Source organism: Diceros bicornis, chromosome 11, assembly GCF_020826845.1.
Source record: "Diceros bicornis minor isolate mBicDic1 chromosome 11, mDicBic1.mat.cur, whole genome shotgun sequence".
Classification (NCBI taxonomy): domain Eukaryota; kingdom Metazoa; phylum Chordata; class Mammalia; order Perissodactyla; family Rhinocerotidae; genus Diceros; species Diceros bicornis.
Genome location: NC_080750.1, coordinates 36,773,967 through 36,796,194, shown reverse-complemented (window position 1 = coordinate 36,796,194; position 22,228 = coordinate 36,773,967). Strand labels below are relative to the sequence as shown.

The 22,228-nt window shown below is 37.3% G+C and overlaps 1 protein-coding gene across 2 annotated transcripts in view; it reads right to left on the bottom strand.

Annotated features, from left to right (window-relative positions):
• Positions 1-22,228, bottom strand: part of ARHGAP10 (Rho GTPase activating protein 10) — a 291,364-nt gene that overhangs the window by 100,586 nt on the left and 168,550 nt on the right. For both annotated transcript variants that reach the window (XM_058550168.1, XM_058550169.1), the window contains exons 14-16: positions 18,480-18,554; positions 11,843-11,930; positions 4,341-4,399 (exon numbers count right to left, since the gene is read on the bottom strand). In XM_058550168.1, coding sequence (XP_058406151.1) covers positions 4,341-4,399; positions 11,843-11,930; positions 18,480-18,554 — 222 coding nt within the window. The remainder of the gene's footprint in view (positions 1-4,340; positions 4,400-11,842; positions 11,931-18,479; positions 18,555-22,228) is intronic.

The window sequence follows — 22,228 nt, the reverse complement described above, 5'->3', positions numbered from 1 at the left end:
ATAAATGTTAAATTATTTCAATACTTAAATGCCATAAGTCAATAATATTGTAATTTTAGGAAAGCATTAGCAGTAACCATCCAAGCACTTCTCAAGGGACAAGGGGCTTCACTTAATAGACATTAAGTATTCCAGTTCTTTTGTGGGAGACCCTATCTACTGGGAAATGAAGACATCGGGCTAAAATAGCTCAATGTCATTAAGCATTCAATCCTTTAATTTCCAGGTTCCTGAGTCCCTCCCTACCAAGACCACATGATTTTGTCTTGCTTCCTATGCAGCTTAAGCAACAAGGAGAGAACATTCTGGTTAGGCAAACACCAGTGCCTTGGATCCTATAATAATTATATTTCTTATCATAAATTTCTAAAGTTTGTGTTTATGATTTTGCTTCCCAGGTAACTTTACTACACAAAGAAAACATACTGAACACAGAAAGACAAGTGTTCTCGTTCGAGTGACAGAAATTTTTTGTGTGATGCCATATCAGGCACCTAGGCGTTAGTTGTCATTTTCGAACTAAGTTTGACATTAGTCCAACCCTGAAGCATGTGTCAGTTCTTACCAATACACCAAGGACTCTGAGCCTGAAACGCTGAGATACACACCGTGGACTACAACATTCTAATGGTAATAAATGCCATGCAGTAACACATCCAGGTAGCTGCCTACCAGCCCTCCTCAGGTGGGCACAATCTTTTGCATTCCCGTGTAGACCACATAAATTGCATTTTCATCTCATTAATTTCTCTACTAAATGCCCATTATATTCTCTCACAAGATGGATGGTGTGAAATAATAAGAAAGATATGATATTGGTGTCTGCACCCAGTTCCTGACACAGAGCTCCTAAAATGCTTGTAAATAGGGGTGCACAGAGAATCTTTTGTTCTAATATTTAGTCTTTGACCCCAGTTCCTGACACAGAGCTCCTAAGACTGCTCTAATTTGCTGGGTGACAGGAGCCTCTGACACCAAGCTCCTAAATCTCTCGCAATTTCCTGGGTGATAAGAATGTCTTTTGTTCTAACGAGGTGACTTCTGATAGGCTCCTAGATGGGGGCTGGTTATCAGAAAGACCAAGCCATGAACAGAAGCTCGGAATTCTCAGATCCAACTCCTCATTTTCTGGAGAGGGGAGAGGGGCTGGAAATGGAGTTAATAATCATGCCTACAAGATGAAGCCTCCATAAATATCCCAACAATACAGGATTCAGAGAGCTTCTGGATGAACATGTCTACATGCCAAAAGGATGGCATACCCCAACTCCACAGGGACAGAAGCTCCCACACTCATGATCCTTCAAGACCTCGCCATATGTCTCTCTTCATCTAGCTGTTCATCCGTATCCTTTACCACGCCCTTTATTATATAATAATCTGGTAAACATTAATTGTGTGTTTCCCTGAGTTCTATGAGCCATTCTAGCAAATGATGGTATCCAAGATGGGGGTTGTGGGAACGCTGATTTACAGCCGGTCAGTCAGAAGTACAGGGGACAACCTGGGATTTGTGACTGGTGATTGAAGTGGGGGGCAGTCTTGTGGGACTGAGTCCTTAACTTGTGGGATCTGATGCTGACTCCAGGTAGACAGAATCAGAACTGAACTGAATTGTATGACACTCAGCTGGTGTCAAAGAATTGGTTGGTGTGAGAAAAAAACTCACATATTTGATGACCATAAGTGTCAGAAGTGAAGTATTGTGCATGTCAGTAAAAGAGAAACAGAGGAGCAGTTTTCATAGAGATGGTCTCTAGTTCCTTTTAGCAATTTTAGTTAACTCTCTGAGCTGAGAGCATTTAGTTAAGTCTCTTAATTTTCTCAAATTCATTTCCTAAAGCACTCAACACTGAACAGCAAGTCAGCAAACTTACATTTTTTCACAAGGAGGAACAAAAAATTTGCCTTTTGTGGTGACAACAGAGGAAAAAACATTCATATTTACATCATAAATTCCCGAAATTAACTCACACGTTCTCCACAGATTTCTATAGGAAAGAAATTGATGAGAGAAAATGCAGTGACCTAGGAGAAACCTTCAGAGAACTCTCAGGCAGGAAGGGTAGAAGAGACGATCTCAACACAACAGAACAGATGGAAACCATCGCACACAACTGAAAAGAATCAAAAATTAGTTTTCATGCTGGTGTGAGAGGCGGTAACAAAGACTGGGATGCTTGATGCTTGATAATTTTAGCAGTTAGCTCAGCTAACAGACACTTCAGCAAAACAAGGTAATCTCTGCTACTGTTAATGGAAAATGATAGCTTAAACCCAATCCCAATTCTCCAACAATATTCAAACGGGGAGACTAATTTGACCACCTGATTTCTATAACTGTTTTATTCAATACTTGAAAGTGCACATGCAAAAGATTAGAGGATCTGCTCCCACACTCTTTCCTAAGAGAAGCACAGTAAGTACAGAGAAGGGTACTCACAAGAGAGTCAAATAAAAAATTAAAGGTTACATTATAAATGTTGGCCTATAAAATACACCCATTTAATACATGTACTTTTTCTCACTAAATAAGGTAACTACAGGCCCCATTCCAACCACAACTCCACTTAGGTGCAAATACATGCCAATAATTACAGTAGCTACAGTATTTCTTTGGAATAGGCCTGTTATTTAAATCATTGTGAAGACTATTACAGCATCTCCACAAAGTTGGGAAGCAAAACACAAGGTACTGGTCCAGAAGGTGATGATACCTTCTGAATTTATACAATCTTTCCTACCACATTGTTCAAGGATAGCCTCAACAAATTCTTTATACTCATTTCCTACCACTAGGGACTTCATCACCACTTGTTAAGTTCCTATCTCTTAGGAAGACGTCATTTGGTAAAATACATCGATATTAGAATTTCCAACACACTGGTTTCAGTTACAAGGCATGATAATAATAACAATACTAACTTGTGGTAATTTAAAACCTTATTCCATAATCACTTTATCTTCCTCCCATTCTCAAAGGATTCTAGATTAAAATTGGCACTCTTCTGCTTTTTCCAGTCTCTAAGGCGAACAACATGAAACAATTGTCCTCCAACTAGACTTTAATTTCTCTCTCTCTGGTTTGCCAAAAATGCCACAGGGAAGAAATCAAAACAACTAAGCATTTGCTTGAATTTTTGCCAAGAAAACTTCCCCCACTTCCTTGATCACACAAATTCTCTTTTTTAAAAAAATCCTCTTCCACATGAAAACAAAAGTTAATGGAACCATATTTCTGCCTTTTCCGAAAGCCTATTTTATATGTGTAGTCTAACTGAGCCTACACATTGCTTCTTTCTGCAACACCCTAAGAACCTTGACACTGGCTGGAGCAAAGACCTCACAAGAAGATAACATTTAAAGCAATGTTCAGGCAGCAGTAACACAGGACCCAAAGAGATTGCTCTAAGTTTTTCAACAGATTAAACTATGGAATACATCCAAGGGAAAAAAATAAAAGGAAATGAAAATACAATTATAGCTACTGTCAGTGCACCTGTGAAAACCAATACTGCAGGTTTTAGCCAGGGGATCTGAGGTTTTGAATTTTAAATAAAGATCACTATGATCTGGCAAGTTACTTAACAAGTCTCAACCTTCATTTCCTTAACTATTAAATATCAAACACCAGCGTATTTCAGAAGACTGTGATGATTAAACAACATGTGCCGAATATTAAAACTGAGGTGTATGATAGAGAATGAACAAGAAAGCTTCAAATGAATATGACACACAAAAATTTAATCACAAATTAAAATTCTACCAACTATAGGCCTTTTTAATTTAACATTTTATCACATATAATTCACTCTCTATCAAATATTGTGTGGGCTTTTGGCATTATCTCACAATATTCCTTCTGCCTGTAATTTCCATCTAAATATCTTTCCATGTGAAGCTATTTCCAACCTGCTAATCTCTCCAAATCTGCTAATCTCCCCAACCTGCTGCAAGTTAAATATTTCTGTGTTCCCACAGCATTTTGCTCATGCCGTTATATATTTTATGATACAGCGAGAGGTGTTTATGCCCCAATACTTGCTAGAGAATTGGCTCCTGGGGGCAGAAATCCTTTCATGGCTTTCCATATCCAGTATCTACGAGTGACTAGCACACAGCAGGCAATAAATAAATGTTTGTGAACAATGAATGAATGAATATACTAATTGTCCCTTTTTCCACCTTCTAAAAGGATAAAGAAATCAAATATCTTCTAAACTGATTTCTATTTTTAACACAGATTACAATAACATTGCTAAATTTTTCATATGGAAATTTTAGCTTATACGCACTATCAACCACAAAACCGTTTCTGTGCACCTCTACATAATACTTACTGGCTGGAACAATGAAATCTCCATGTAACTCATAGGTCATAAGAGGTTCCGGAAGACTCCTGTATGAAAAGGACAGCTCAGAATTACCAAACGAATCCAAACAGGTCACTCTCTTTCTGTTCACTTTTTATAAAAGGATATCAAATATGTTGTGCATTTCTTAGTTAATGTGTAAAACTTCCCTAGGGAATACTTTTACATATCAAAAAGATACATAAATCAAATGGATTACCTTATCAAGTAATCTGTACCAGGCACTATCAAAGCTTAAGCAGCCACAAATCCCTATCAGATCTAAGCATAAAGAATTTCATATTTAATCTTGGAAAGTACCTTTACAAACATCTGATTTTATATATAAACTTCCTTCCACACATTATCTTATTTAAAGTCAAACATTCTGTTCAACCAAATATAAGCATAAGCATATAATTGTGCAAATCACCTCTAGGATATTAATTGAAGATGCCACAAAAAATAAATAGAAAAGATTAAACAAACTTAAAGAAATCAAATCCTCTCTTCTTACATCTCTATTATCAAAATACAATATCCATTTTTGGTTTATGCCTATGAAACAATAAAAGAGAGATACGAAATAAAAAATTGATGACAACTTAAAAACTATCCACATCATTTCGTCTTCTATAAAACAGATTATATAAATGGTAGTATATTTTTTCCTGTGGTCAACAGAATGCTACAGCTCAGTTAACTTTTATACATATCTTAAATTTTAAAAGACCAGATCTCTGAACTCTATATATAAACATTTAAAGAACACTTAGACAAGTATCAATCTGTACAGCCCTTGACAAGTATCAATCTGTACAGCCTTTCTGGAGGGCAATCTGGCAAGATATTAAAAACCTTTCAAGGGTTTAAATCATGTAACCCAGAAATTCCTCTTCGAATACTTAAAAAAAAATCAAATACACACACAAAAATTGAAAACATACGCAGGCCAGCCCTCGTGGCCTAGTGGTTAAGTTTGTCGTGCTCCACTTCAGCGGCCTGTGTTCAGTTCCCAGGCACAGACCTACACCGCTAGTCAGCGGCCATGCCATGGCATTAGCTCACATACAAAAAAAGGAAGACTGGTAGCAGGTTAGCTCAGGGCGAATCTTCCTCAGCAAAAAAATAAAATAAAATAAAAATTAAAACATATGCAAAAGCCAAGAAAAATGCCATGTATAAAGGAGGTCAATTAATATTGATAAAGAAGATCAATTCATCATGAAGAAATAATAATCATAAATGTTAATGGATCTAATAACAGAAGCTTCAAAATACATGAAGCAAAAACTGGTAGAAATACAAGGAGAAATAGACAAATCCACAATTCTGGCCAGAGATTTAAATACCTCTCAGTCTCAATAACCGACAGAACAAGCAGACAGAACATCTGAACAAAGCTATCAACCAACTTCACCCAACTGGTATGTCCTTCACCTAAATGATACTCCACGTAAAAGCAACAGAAAACACATTCTTTCCCAGTGCACATGGAACATTTACCAAGATAAACCATATTCTGGACCATGAAACAAATCTCAATAAATTTAAAAGGGTTCAACTTATACAGGGTATTTCTCCAATAACAATAAAAAGTAAACTAGAAATCAATAACAGAAAAATATCTGGAAAACCCCAAAGAAAGGGTAATTAGAAAGTATTTTGAATTGAATGAAAATAAAAATACAACATGTTGGAATGCAAGGGATGTTAATAAAGCAGTATTTGGGGATAAATTTATACCACTAAACACCTATACTAGAAAAGAAGAAAGGTCTTAAACCAATGACTTCACTTTCTACCTTAAAGAGCCAAACAAAGGTAAATGAAACCCAAAATAAGCAGCACAGAAAAAAAAATAAAGATCAGAGCAGAAATCAAGGAAACGAGTAATAGAAAAACAATAGAGAATGACTGAAATAGAAATGAATATGAAATAGGGAAAACAACAGAGAAAACAAATGAATCCAAAATCAGTTCTTTGAGATAATCAATAAAATTGGCAAATCTAGCCAGAATAATTAGGAAATAAAAGAGAGAAAACACAAATTATCAATGTCAGGAATAATAAAGGTGACTACAGAATCACTGCAGGCTCTACAGGTACTAAAAAGAAAATAAGGGAATATTATGAACAATTTTATGCCCAAATTAAAGTTTAGAGGAAACACACAAATGTCTTGAAGATACAAACTACCAAAGCTCACTCCAGAAGAAACAGGTAACCTGCATAGTCCTACATCTATTAGAGAAACTGAACCTGTAGTTTAAAATCTTGCCAGTAAGAAAACTCTAGGCCCAGATGGCTTCACGGTGAATTCTACCAAACAATTAAAGAAGAAATAATACCAATTCCATACAAATTTTTCCAGAAAATATAAGAGGGAATACTTTCTAACTCATCCTTCGATGTCAGAATTACCCTAATACCAAAATTAAAGACAAGAAAATTACACAGACCAATATTACTCATGAATATAGATGCAACTATTCTAAATAAAATGTTAGCAACTCAAATTCAACAAGATAAATAAAAGGATGATACATCATGACCAAGTCAGGTTTATCACAGAAATACAACACTGCTTTAATATTAAAACAAAATCAATGCAATTCACCATACTAGCAAACTAAAAAACAGAAACTGTATGATCATCTCAATAGACAATTCAGGGGAGAAAGCACACTTCTTCCCACAAATGGTACTGAAATAACTGGACATCCATGTTCAAAAGTGAACTTGGATCCTATATCACATACCTTAGACAAAAATTAACTCAAAATAGATCATAACCTAAAACTATAAAACTTTTCGAAGAAAATATAAAAGAAAACCTTTGTGACTTTGGATTAGGCAAGGATTTCTGGTACATCACCAAAAATGAGGTCCATAAAAAGAGAAATTGATAAATTGGACTTCATCAAAATTTTAAAATGCTCTTTGAAAGACACTATTAAGAGAATGAAAAGACAATATACTGAAGAAAACATCTGCAAAGCACATATCTAAGAAAAGACTTGTATCCAAAATATATAAAAAATTATCAAAACACAATAGTAAGTGGACAAATAACCTAATTTTTTTAACTGCGTGAAAGACATGGACACTTCACCCAAGAAGATATATAGATGGCAAACAAGAACACAAAAAAAAAAGGTTTAACATTATTAGTCATTACGGAAGTACAAATTAAAAATACAATGAGATCCCATCAGACACCTGTGAGAGTGGCTAAAATTAAGAAGATTGACCGTATCAAGAGTCAGCAAGGATGTAGAGGAAATAGAACTTTTGTACACTGTTGGTGGGAATGTAAAGATGTACTAACACTTGGGAAAAAACAGTTTGTCAGTTTCCCAAGAAGGTGAACATACACCTACCATATGACCCAGACATTACGCTCCTAGGCTTTACCCGAGAGAAATAAAAGCCTATGTTCACTCAAAGATTTGTACACTATGGTTTTTGTACACAAAGCATTATTTGTAATAAAAGAACGTGGGGGGGGGAGACAGCGGGGAGAGAGGGGGGGAGAGAGAGTGGGGAGGGGGGGAGGGGGGGAGAGAGGCGGCAGAGAGAAGGGGAAGAGAGGGGGAGAGAGAGGGGAGAGGGGGGAGAGAGGGGGGAGAAAGAGGCAGAGAGAGAGAGGAGAGAGAGAGGGGAGGGGGAGAGAGGGGGAGAGAGAGGGGGAGCGGGGGAGGGGGGGAGAGAGAGAGAGAACATCCTGTATTACTCCATTTATATGAAGTTACAGGAAATGCTAATTAATGTAGAGTGATAGAAAGCCGACCAGTGGTTTGCCTAGGGTTGGGGAAACGAGAAGGGAAGGGTGGGAGAGAGAGATTTCCAAGGGCCATGAGGAAACTTTAGGGGGTGATGGATAGGTTCACTATCTTGATTATGGTGATGGCTTCACAGATATATACATCTGTCAAACTTATCCAAATGCACACTATAAATATATGTAGTTTATTGTATGTCAATTACACTTCAATAAAACAACTTAAAAAACAAAACGATGCAAAAATATATTTACAGGTTATGTCCCCTACAATTTTTTTTTACTGATTAAACTTGTAACATTGTGTAAGTTTTAGGTGTACAGCATGTTACTTTGATATATTTATATATTGTAACATGATTGCCAATGTAGCAATATTCATCACATTACATAATTACAGTACACTCTTATTGTCTATATTCAATATACTGTGCATTAGATCTCTATGGCTTATTATTATGCATTACAAGTTTGTACCCTTGAACAGCATCAATCTTATCCCCCCATTTTACCTTACATACAATTTACAATGCTGCAGGACGGACACACACAAAATGACAACTGTAGACAAGGAAACTAAAACTTAAAGCAGTAGTGAAGAGTAATCTGTTCTCTTATTTTGTCTCTCCCTCCCCTTCATCCCCTACACTCTCATTTAAAGAAGAAAAATAAAATTTACACCACAGCCTAAATAAAGAGAAAGAAGAGGCAATCAAAAGTAAACCTTTGGGTTTGTTTCAAAATGAGGACCAGCAGGAAGTAGCAATGAAGGAAAATGGTTATCTGGCAGAAAATGAAAGTTAAAGGGTGCTGAAAAGAAAAGGAGGAAAAATGAGAATGCTTAGAAAAACCACAGAGAGCACTTCTTTTCCAATAAAAATAAATTTGTAGCTAAATATCTTCTACAAGCTACTTATATCATTGCCATATGTCTAGCTAGGCAATGCAGCCTTAAAAATAAGTATTAAATACTCTTAATGGTAAGGAAGCAGTAATAAAAATGACAAGTTCCCCATATAAAATTTATTACACTGAGTCACTGTATCTCTCAACTTCCCATCCAACATATTTTGAGCTACCTCTCTTTGCCACCTGTTGGGCTCTATCTGGGTTATAAAGCATAATATTCACCTAAGCTGGCATTTTCTTCCCCAAAAGTCCCATTCCAACTTCCAGACTTTAAAGGTTTCTTGTAGGTAAAAATCATTTTACTAAAAATCTCACAAAATAGCTCATTTGTCCCCTCACAATGGGAAACTTGTAATGAACACATTGCTGGAAATCAAAATTATGGTCTAAATAGACAGGAAATCAATCAGATGGCTGGTATTCAGCTCTCTAAAAACACTAAAAGTAAGAAAAAGGGGCCTCAAGTCAGTAGAAGAAAAAGGGAGATGTCATGCATATGTCCGCTGCACATCTTTTTCTTTCTCCCAGACCCTGGAGGTTTTGCTTAGTATTTTGGGGGTTAGGGTATTTCCCTTCTTCCACCTCCAACTTCCCATCCAGTAAGGTGGCTGCGTTACTTGCAGTGAGATGAATTCAAGGGCAACAGCTTTTTTGGTGAGAGAAGCTATATTCAGCTTTGCGCCATGATGCCGTTAAGTGACAGAGCTGGGACTCCAACCCAGCAGGCTGGCTCCAGAGGCCACGCTCTTGACCATCACACCATATTACCTCTCATGCTGAAAGAAATACACTTGCTTGGACCATAACCGGGCAGCAAAAATGGAGGTAAACAAAAAACTCAGTTTTCTCCCATTTGATGCATCACCAGAAAAAAGTGTCAATGTAATCCTAATTACTGCATTTTCGGTTGCTAAAAATAACATAGGGGAAAAGAACAGCAACCTAACTTTCAAATTTCCCAAGGCATCTGCCATTTTATGATAATCACTTTATCACATTCAGGCAGAATGTGTATATTGTTAGGAATGAAGTTATATAATAATAGAATCTCATAAATGTTGTTCTGTAGGCAATGTTTGCTTAAAAGTGGAATTCAATAGGATGAAGCAACGTAATGGGAGAAAAAGGCAACCAAGTGGGAGAACCAGACAACACAGGCCTTCTGATGTAATACAACAGGAAGGACATAGCACCACTATGATGTACTCTTGCAATAAACAAATAAACAAAAACCCAACCTGAAACTAATGAAGCCTGTAGATTTACCAGTTGGTTTACAGGAAAGATGACACATAACAGAGAAACATGTTAAATGACACCATGAGGATGCAATCAGCCATATCTAAAATGTAGAAAATTCTACGTAAAAAATGACTCAGGTTCATCAACAAATAAATGCGGGAGGGGAGGGGCAGAGGGAGGTAACTGTACAGATTAAAAGCAATTTAAAACATCAACCAAATGAAATGCATTGACACTGTTTAAATCCTGTAGGAATTACAACGAATATAAAAAGACTTTTTTGAAAAAAATCAGTAACGATGGAACATAGACTGAGTACTCGATGATATGAATTTTGTTGGGTATGATAATTATATTCTTTTTGTCTTTCCTACATTGTCTTGTTTTTAAAGTCTTTATCTTTTTGGAGGTAGATACTCAAGTATTTACGCGTGCAGCAATATGATATTTTGGAAAATCGTTCAAGTCTTATCCTAAAAAAGTGGCCGTAGGGAGATTGATGAAACAAGAAAGGCAGAAAGTTGGTAAAGGACGAAGCAGGATAATGGGATCATGAGGATTTGTTACACTCATCTCTCTGGTTTTACATATTTTGAAATTTTTCAAATATATACGTTTTTTAAAATATAAAATATGTAACATAAGTTGATTCTAATGTGTTCATTGGCACCCAAATGATATTTACCTAAAAAACAATCCTATGTGTTGGTTAAAAAGAATTGATCCTGGGGGAACACTGCCATTTGTTTGTCACACAAAAATCAAAGTCCCCAACAGTTTTATTTCCCAAGCATTTTATCACTAAATTCCTTTGTTTTTTAAAGAAAGGTTAATGATTCATAGAAACGTTGAACCCTTTTCTAATTCTGGTCTTAAATATTTTCTATAATAAACGCAAAACTTGGGTTTATTAAAACCTCATCAAGTACACTTCTTTTCAAATAGCTTTGTATTTATGCGTTATCATTATAAGCCTTTAAGTTCAAAATGGTTTAAACTAAAAAATCTTCATTTTAGCCTAAAACCTAAATAAAAGATTCAATGAATTCACTAAATAGCCTTTTTCTTATTTCACAGTGTTTAATTCCTAAAACTCACATCTACAATAGACATCTATTTCAAAACCTGTGAGTAAGTCTATTCCAATTCTGTTCTGTTGTAAGTTACCTAACAACTGATGCTCATCTACTACTTACCTCACTTTCTGGGACATTATTACATAGCTCATAAACATTCTCCTTTTTAATAAGATTTAACTGGGCTGGCCCCCTGGCTTAGCGGTTAAGTGCGCGCACTCCGCTGCTGGCAGTCCGGGTTCGGATCCCGGGTGCGCACCGCTTCTCCCGCCATGCTGAGGCCACGTCCCACATACAGCAACTAGAATGATGTGCAGCTATGACATACAACTATCTACTGGGGCTCTGGGGGGGAAAAAATAAATAAATAAAATCTTTAATAAGATTTAACTAACTATTGAGATTTATGAGTCCGCATCCATTGTGTGTTAGGTATGCAAGCAATCCACTCTTCCCTCTGGTCCTGAGAGGAGCTTACCTCAAATACTGTTTTAGGGCACTTGTGATTGTCTTCACTTCCCAATCTATAGAATTCTCCAGGTCCACCTCATTACATGTTTTTACATCTAGTGAGCAAGCAAAAAAGAAAAGATAATTAAAACCTCGATCATTCAAAGGGCCATTTGCCTGACTTACAAAGCTTTCATTTTTAAATGGCCAAACCACAAATAATTCTGTGGTTTCTTATACAGACATTACGTGCATTTTCCTATAATATTATAAGCCATGTTCTATTATTAGACGTTTCTAGCACTTCAGAAAATCTATAGTGGAGATAAAAGTAAAAGGATAAGGGCTGGGCTGGGAGGAGGGAAGAAATGGACATAGTATATAGCATTTCACATTCACAACTGCAAAGCAGGTATAGCTATTATTATTATTATTATTATTATTATTATTATTATTAAAGGTATTACTCAGTAGCCATGGTTTAGAGCATGGGATATTTGCATTGTCCGTATATTTTAACATGTTTCAAGTGGCATTAGTGCTGCCACACTGTTATGACAGGCGAAACTGGCAGCATCATTAATGGGAAAATGGCTATTAGGATGACAAGTTAGCGGGTGGGGGCGGGGCGGGGACGGGACGCTAAGTTTGTTTCCACACTTCTAAGATTTGTACTCATCATATTATCTTTCTGAAGATTAATGCATGATCAACCAAAATAGAAATATGATGACACATAAACAGTCATTTATGGGTAATCTTTCACATTAACATTACAATTTATACACTCATCTAGGAAATATTTCTTGGAAGCCTCAGTGTAACACTTCTGACATTCATTCTAAATTAAACTAGTTTTCTTTGTCCTAAAAGTGTGCTAATGATGTATTCCTTTCAAATAGCTAGTAAGCTCTAAAGAGGAAGATATGTAGCTAAAAAAAGAAGAGAGGAGGAGAAGAGAGGTAGTAAATTCTGGAAAAAGTCAGTCCTGGTTGAAATAAAAGGAAAGGATAGTGGGAAAGGCAAGCATTCTAAGTATGGCGGCATCTTCGATCCTTGTAAGGCTGGGCTACCGTACTCGGCTGTGGCATGGCATCACATACCTGGGCTTAAATCCCCACCATCACCCTAACCAGCCCTGCCACTCCAGGCAAGTCAGTTCCAAACCTCCCTAAACTTCAGGTCTTCTTCTGCACAATGGAGATAATGTAAACGCTCTTGCTGAACTACTGAAAGCATCAAAGCAAATCAGGAATGCACACAGATTTCCATAAATTATTAAATGAGCAGGTAATTACTACAGCTAAGTCAATAAAAGTATATCAAAGGGAGGGAGCAGAGAATAGATTATGATGACTGACATCATACAATCAGTAGAAACTTCCCTGGTTTTCTACACTCCGATCATGCAAAAGAGAAATTAAGAGATTCATGGAAGAAACTTTATTTCTCCAGAATGATGTTTCAACTAAGACACAAACAAACTACTTGTTTTGGGTTTTTTTCCTTCCCTTACACTCTATTTGTCCATACAGGAAAGGAAACATCTTGTTAGTATCTCCTTTTTAAAAGCACCAAAAAGGAAAAACCTGCCAAAATGGGACCACCACATTGTAAGTCACGCATGCCACTTGAAGTTTTAGGCTTGGGCATGAGGAAGGATGCCTGACAACTCAATTTATTCTCCAACTTTTTGAAGATAAAGTAAAACAGTAAGTGGTGGTGATTTCACAGCCATAACATCACACACATGAAGAAGTCAATTACTCAAAAGTCTGGAGACTTTTTAAAGCACTTCCACAGTTCTTGATTACAGCAACTGACAGCAATATGCAATAAACTACAACAATGGCAATTGACACTGATTACATTTTGATCAGTTCCTACAATTCAGAACTCATTTGTTACTGAGCTTGTCAGACAAGCCACAGATACATTCAAGAAATCAAATTAAGCACCCTGATTAAAGGTGCAATCCTTTATAACTAGGACTAAATAATTCTGTTCTAAAGGCTTTGCCAACCAATTACTTCAGCAACTGAATATTCTCTCTCTCATTAAATCAATTATTTAAATCTCATTTTAACATACAGGTCAGATAACATTTTCAATCAACTTGCTACCAGCAAATCACCATTTTAAAATCCAGGAGGCTTCTAAAGAAAATCTTTTATTTCCAGTTTTCTACCAGATTATCATTCTACATTTTGAGAATCATATTCTTTCTATGGAAAAATAAACCATTCTTTCAATTCATGGAATAAAAAGTAGCCGTCACATCAGAAGCTAATGACTACATAGTTTCTATGGTACTAATCCTCTATTAAATTTTGAGTTTTCAAATAACTCAATCATCCCTAGCCATTCTTCACAATCAGTGGATGCACTGGGACTAGGTAAATTTGTCGATAGCTTATTTGGGATTCAAACTTAAAAACATATGTGGAGTGTTCAATCAGAATATATGTTCTATCATAAAGAAGGTAGCAATTCTGCTTCCTTTCTGGCCAAGGAACACCACCTCATGGATTAGTTTAAAATCTAAACTAACAATCACAGATACAAATAATTGACTTTTCATTTGAGTAAATGTTTCAAAATTACCTAACCAGTGGGCATTTCTTTGAAACTGCAAAGTTTCAGCCCAACCTAAATGCAAAGTGCTGGCACCCAACTGAACATTGACTTGGGTCCCATTTTAAAATACTTGAAGAAGCACAGCAATTGAATGGATTTTGAGAATATAATTTATAATCCAAAATCAGAATTCTTTCAGCTACATTAGTTTACTTTCTCCCCCAATCCATGTGAAAAAGTTGGCCTACAAACAAAATACACAAGGTCATATTTTTAAAATATAACTCTTCTGAATTCATTTTCTTTTTTGTTTTCTACGGTTGTGTGTCCAAAAATAATCATCCAGCCTCTTTTGCAAATTAAATTTAGAAATAACTACCAAAGTCACCAGCACACACAAGCCCTTACCACATTTTCTCACAATTTCCCCTCCCCTGCTCCGAGGTTTTCATTCTAAAGTGGGGAAGAAGGAAAAATACATGACGATTCTAACTCATCTCAGTTCTAACCTACCAATAACTATCATAAAAAATCTGTTACATTCTCGCTCCATTTACTAAAGAGCCATGACTCACCCAAAGACACCTCATCTGACAGTTCTCCCTGGCTTACCCAAATGTTCCAAGGTTTTGTTAAAAAAAACTTTTACCAACTATGTGTGCCCTTTGTTAGAGCAAAAAGGGAAGGAAAGGAGAAACATCCGTGAAGGGAAGGCAGGTGATGGCTCACTTGGGCATTCCTTTTGGGAACTAAAGAAGCTTGGTTCAGGGCAAGGCAACGAGGCTGTGAAATCCAGCAGAGAACTACCTTCTGCTCCCAGGATGGAAGACTAAGAAGGCAAACAATCCTCATCATCTGGGGAAGAAGGAAAGTGCCCACTCCTTCACTTGGCCTGGAAGAGTACAAAGGACCTGCCTACTTAGAGAACTTTCTATGGTCAACTGCCATTAGCATTTTAACACTGGCAGCTCTGAAGAGAAACAAAGGGGTGGAGGGAGGGGGAGGGAAGTAGGAGGAGGAGGAGAGGGGAATGGGACAGGGGAAGGAGGAGGAAGAGGGGAAGAATGGAGGGAGGGGGAAGAAGGGATGGAGGGGGAGGCAGGGAGAGAGGGGGAAGAAGGGAGAGGGGAGGAGTGAGGGGAGAGAGGGGAAGATGGAGAGGGAGAGGGGGAGGAGGGAGGGGGAGGGGAGGAGGAGGAGAAGGGAAGGGGACGGGGGAGAATGGAGGGAGGGGGAAGAAGGGATGGAAGGGGAGCCAGGGAGAGAGGGGGAAGAAGGGAGAGGAGAGGAGTGAGGGGAGAGAGGGGAAGAGGGAGAGGGAGAGGGGAGGGGGCAGGGGAAGTTGGGAAAGGGGAGGAGGGAGGGGGATGAGAGGGGGAGGGGGAAGAAGAATAATGGAGAGAAACATTTTTCTCTATTTTCATCTTAAATGTGAAGGATGAAAATACACTAAAAAAGGAGACAAGTGAAGAAAACTTGCAAGATATTAAGCACGCATCCTTTCTTTAGAAATCACAAACTTTTACACAAGAGTATTTAAACACTTAGAACATTTGAAACAAAGAATATAAAAATATTTTATGTAGAAATGGCAAAAAATAGAAAAATAACACCAAAGTAAATAATCAGCTTTTAAGAACTAAAGAAATCAAGTAAACGGAAGTTCTTGTCAAAAAATATTAAATGGCTTGGAACTTTTTCTCAGATACTTAAAAATTAGGTTATTTCTCATTTCTACAAAGAAAAACGCATTACAATTATTTGAAAAAATTCAAACGTGAAATAAACATTACCGCTAAGAATAGTAATTTTAACAAATAACTGCCCAATGCCACAAATGGGCAAAAGCATCAGAACTAACTTATCGAGAGGGAGAAAAAACATTGATTGGTTTAAAAGAGCAGAGTTAAAAATTTGGCAGACTTACTCAACTTTTTTTTTTCTAAGATATATACCCTTAAAACAATATCGAGAGGTGGAAAAGTTGGAGAGAAAGAATATCCATGGGAGAGTGTATACATGACTATTCAGTAACTCTCAAGTCTTGTTTGGAAAAGGTATAAATTATTTGAATTTGAACACTCACCGAATCAGGAGGAAAGGAAAGCAATATCTTAAGGAAATCTTAAATTTATTAGGATATAGTGAATAAATCTGTTTTGTTAAGAGCTAAAGTTTGAGTTGGTAACAAAGTAACAAGAAAGTGGTATGAATGCCAATAAAAATCCCAAGTTTGTGACTGACAATCTTAAATTCCTACCAGGACTTATTTACAGATTAAGTAAAAATTTACATTGTGTAAGCTCCCCCTTAAACGAACTACTTAATAAGGAAATAACAAGTTGGTATCTTTCCCTTGCATCAATTCCCCAACTTCCTCTGTTTGGCGAACGATATGACTGAAAACACAGCATTTCCTTTGCCAACAACTGAAATGACATTGGTCACACTTGTGTCCTGGACGTCTCTACTCTGAGTCTCATGGAAAGTGAAAGCAGTTTTCCAGGTCATGAATTTTTGAGGGTTTCAATATTTTAAAACACCTTGCAAGTTAAGGACTATCTTGAGACATTTCCCATGAGCAGAGGAAAACCACCACCTTAGTTCAGGGATGCAGACCCTATGGGATTTTACAAGATTAAGAACAAATTTTGAGACAGTTTAACACCTCAGCGTGACCACAGAAACACCTTTGTTCGAACTTCCCTTGAACATAAACAAGTAGATAATAAAAATAATGTTAGGATCCTTATGACCAGTTTGCTGCCAAAGCGTGCTGTTCAGCCAAAATAGCCCCTTCTGATACCCACAGAGTCTTCCAGTTCTAATCATTATAACACTATCTTGGAAATGAGAAAAGTGTTTCTAATTTTAAAATTAACTAAAAGCAGATGCTGTCATCCCATTAAACTCTTCCAGCTGCTACTGAACCACTGGCAACCTGAGTCTATTTAATTTGGAGACCACTAATGGTAAAAAGGAAAATCTGACTGCCAAAATTGCAAACCCTAGTTAAACCAGAGAGGCAGAAAATGCAAACAGCTCATGAAAGCAAACGTATTCTAACACAGCTCTCCAACTGATGACAGGCAATTTTTCCAGTGGTTAATAGCTAAAAAAAGGTGGTTGCTTACTAAATCTTTAATTCAAATACAGCCAAACAAGCAATCCTACCTGTAACATGCTAGTTGATTTTATTCATCATGGTTTATGCTTCCTAAAAATGAGTCTTTGCTACAATGCTTTAAGATGCCGACAGGTTTAAATGCATTGACAGCATACCTGAAGGCACTGTTAATACTGATTAATGAAAGTGAGATATCAAATTAATATTTAGCAAGGTCATAATGACAGATTGGACTGACATACAGGCCCTGAAGCCTGATAAGTTATCGTTAGTCCTCAAGAGGCAGCCTGCTTTGGGGTGGGCAAAGAAGTGGGGCATCTTACAGGTGGCACTGAATTGACAGCAGCATGTAATGTAAAAGCGCTTTGTCATTCACATAATGTCTGCAGTAATGAAATGAATTCACTTTCTGGCTTCCTCTAGTCTGCAATGCCAAAGAACACTGTGTTATCAGCACAGATGGAGCATGCATGGTTCTGGAGAAGAGCCTGGTGCAAACTACAAACAAGCCACTGTGAATACCAATGAATCCCTGAGAATCAGACCCTTGCTGTCAAGTGACAGTTTTGGAAGCTCCATAAAAATGAGCGAGTCCCAGTGGTCTTGTCCAACCAAATGTACTGTCAAGACACTGGACAGGCAATTTGGAAGCCATGCAAATCACAGAGGCCTAGCTGCTACTTTCCTGTGAGAAGCAAGCACAAGAAGACATTCACTCATGAGCTGCATTCTTTTTTCTTCGACTTTATAGTAAGTAAAGAGGGAGGGGATAATCTGTGCTGATGCAAACACGAATCTACTTCTCTGAGTCAACTGTCTCTGCTCAGGAGAAAACTAGTCTAGGCAGTAGAAGAAAAGAATGGATTCACAAGTATGCTGTATGTTACTGTGAAATATTAAGTTGTGAAGTCAACGAACATAAACGAATAATGCATGGAAAATGATTAGAAAAGAGGCATACCCATCAACATACTCAGAAGTCTCTGGACCTTTGAACTCACCCCCACAACTCTGTACAATCCTTGGTCATTTATACCTATTGGAAGAGACAAAATGTTAGCAAAATCCAAGACTGTCATATTTTAAACGCTGTCAACAAACAGTTGCATTCAGAATCTTTGCTAACTCACATTAGCAGCATTCCTGTTGACTATAAAAATAACGTTTGACAAAAGCAAGTGTTTACCAACTTGTTTTAGCAGCCCGGTATTCATGAGTTACTGTTGGAAAATAATCTCATAAAACAGTGTTCCATGTGGACAAAACATAATGAGTAAACATTAATGAAATAAGTTACTTAAGCAGTACTCATGGGAACCAGTGCCATTTGTGAAGATGCATAACTTTCATGTTTATTATGTTTACTTATTCTTGACATTTTTCTTGAAAAGTTTTAGCCTTTTAAAAATAACATGGTGCCGATTAGTACACAGAAAGAAATCATTGTTTGGATGATTCTTGAAGACCATGGAAATGCATTTAAAACTAAGGCAGAATTTGGTTTTTTTTAAGAGCTGTTACATGCACTGTCCAGTGAGCAGCTCTGAATCTTCAAATGAGTATCACCACAAACTATACACCAAAATGAATGGAGTCCCTGCAGACTCTCTCTGCAGAGACCTGGCAACAAAGTATTCCCGAGCACAACAGACAAGAAATAAAGGCAAGAAAATGTATGGTCTAACATAATTTAGTATATTGAACACACGGCCTTGTTTGGACTCTGATTTGAACAAACCAATTGTAAAAGGACATTTTTGAAACACTCAGGAAACTCTGAGTGGCATTAAGGCTATGTCAGAAAATGTCCATATTTTTTAAGTTACTTACTTTGAAAGGAGTGAAAGCAATCTATCTTAGATTTGCTTTAAGATAGAGGAAGGGATAAAGGAAGCAATTGTAGCAAAATCTTGACCATTGCTGAGTCTGAGCAATAAGAATATGGGAGTTCATTGTACCACTCTCTCTACTTTTTTTTATGCTTGAAAACTTTCATAATAAAATAATGACTTCCAAAAAAACGTGACTTTTTATTTTTCATAAGAGTTGCAGCTTTCTGCCTGTGTTTATTTTCTGCACTACCAACGTGCAAGTTAACAAGAACACGACTGGCTGACAAGGAGGTGATGCCTCTAATCCCCAAAGTTTCCAAAACAACACCAAAAAGGCCACGGAGTTTGCCCAAGGCAGCTTTCTTTCTTTTGGCCTCCCTGCATGGGGTGATGAAAAGAATACTAGACAGAGTCTAAAGAACTGGATTCAAGTCACAGCTCAGTCCCCCTTGAGCTCTGAGACCTTAGGCAAGGCAAGGAAACCTCTCTCAGTCTCGATGCTGCATCTGAGATCAAGGACAGCATCCTGTGCCCTGTTTTGGTGGGAGGGAAATGAGATGATACCAACACGTACTCTGTCAATTATAACACACAGGACACACACAAGCTTTTATTATTCCTTGCAAAAATGAGTATTTCTTTCTCTTTTCTTTTTTCCTTTTATTTCTCCTTATTCTTTTTTTTAAGCTTCGCAAATGTCCTATCTGTCTCTTATGTGCTGCACTGTGTCCCCCCCAAATTCATTTATGTTGCATTCCTAATCCCCAGAACCTGAGAATGTGACTATATTTGGAAACAAGGTCTTTAAAAGAGGTAATCCAGTTAAAATGAGGTCAGTAGGGTGGGCCCTAATCCAATATGACTTGTATCCTTATAAGAAGAGATTAGGACACAGACACACACAGAGGGAAGACAATGTGAAAACCCAGGGAGAAGATGGCCATCGACAAGCCAAGGAGAGAGGCCTCAGAAGAAACCACCCCTGCCAAAACCTTGATCTCGGATTTCTAGCTCCGAGAATTGTAAGAAAATAAACTTCTGTTGTTTAAGTGCCCCAGTCTGTGGTACTTTATAATGGCAGCCCTAGCAAAGACAGACACCTTCTCTCTCAGTGATCTCAACAGAGCTCCAAGAGCCAGGAGAGCAAAGGCCAGCCCCTTAGTCTACTCAAGTCTATTCAGAATGCTAATGAATCAAAGCAGCAGAGGGGCACCTTCCTGACAGAGAATGCTCACTGACTCCAAGAGAGGAGAAAAATACAGGTCAGCACTGCCAGTAGTTGGAAAAAAGAAAAGCGAATTGTCAAAAAACACAAAAATCAGAATTCGAGCCTGTTACAGAAAAAAGACTGGGCCTCATTCCCTCCTGCTCCTAGAGGCCAGAAGGCCATGTCCAGAGTTTAAAATACCAGAGGATATTTTTCAATACTACTCTATTTAAGAAACCTAAAATAGCTTGACCTCGGAGCCAGAAGCCAAAAGAGCAAGTCATACTCTGCAGTCAAACAAATGTGCCTGTACGAGAAATGCCCGAAATATATATAGAGAAATGAAATAAGAATGTTACTTCAGCAATAATCATTACTCTCTGCTGGTAATTACTATCAGATAATTGATCAAGTTCAAGTTCATCAACCTGAGAAAAGGAGAGTTAATTGCTAATGCATAATGAAAGGTGCAAAGGGGAATTAATGCTACTCAACACAGTTTTTACTTTTTTTTAAATGAAATTTAAATAAACCTTGTACAGAAGCAGCTTGGAAACAGCATGTAAAACATAAACATTCAAGTTGTGTAGGATTTTCTGTTTCTTGTTACACTGTCCTTAAAAGCTCTAGACTAAGAAAATTGTAACATACTTTCTATCTATGAACACATACCTGTCATACAAAAACATCAAATAGATACATTGGAAGAATATAAACCAATCAATACGCCAAGTCCTACCAGTGGGTTTATCATATCCTCTCCAGCTCCTCTTCTAAAGTTCCTTCTTTCAGCCAAGTATTAGAATTCTGAAATTTGGACTTCCTCCCTGTCACTTTCCAAATTCAATAGAGCAATGTCCACCTTTTCTTCAAACTTCAGACTAATCTCTGCTTCTTCAACACAGTCTTGAATTTTATGCAAACACACTTATTAAGGCATCCTTTCAGGGAAACACACACAACCATAATCCATTCTGAACATCATCATCATTTTTTTCAATCTTTTTATTTTTCAAACCACTTTGATCATCTAAGATCTCTTCCACCTCCGTTTAAGAGTAAGCCATCAGATCAAGTCCAAATTCCTCAGTTGAACAAGTATGTAATTCATAAAAACATAAATATTCATAATGGGCCCCACCTTCCCTACCCACATTTACTGCAGAGTATTTGCCTTAATCAGAGCAGACCCTGACTATTACCCACAAATAACCAAATTCATTCCCTCCTCAGGCAGAAGTCTCTGACAGGAATGTTCTTGCCCTTCTCTTCACAAATTATTCATCTGTCAAATATTTACTCATCAACTATGTACCAAGTGCTATCCTAGCTGCCCAAGATTCAACAGTGAGCAAATAAAGTCCCATCCAGACCCTCAAAACAAGATAAAATCCCTCCTTTTCTGACACCACTCCACAGCGATATTTCCTTTTTCTGAACATGACTCATCACTGATTCCTTTTAACACCCGATTACATTTTAAAACAAGCCCACAATCTCTTATTTACACTTCCCAAAATCAAAAATCTGAATGCTTGACCTGACATCATATTATTTAAGTCTGTATTTTTCCCCACTCACTATGAATATTCATATGTCACCATGTTATAAGTAATTTTCACACCAAACCTATCTGGAGATGTTATATACTATACAGTACATGTCCTACAT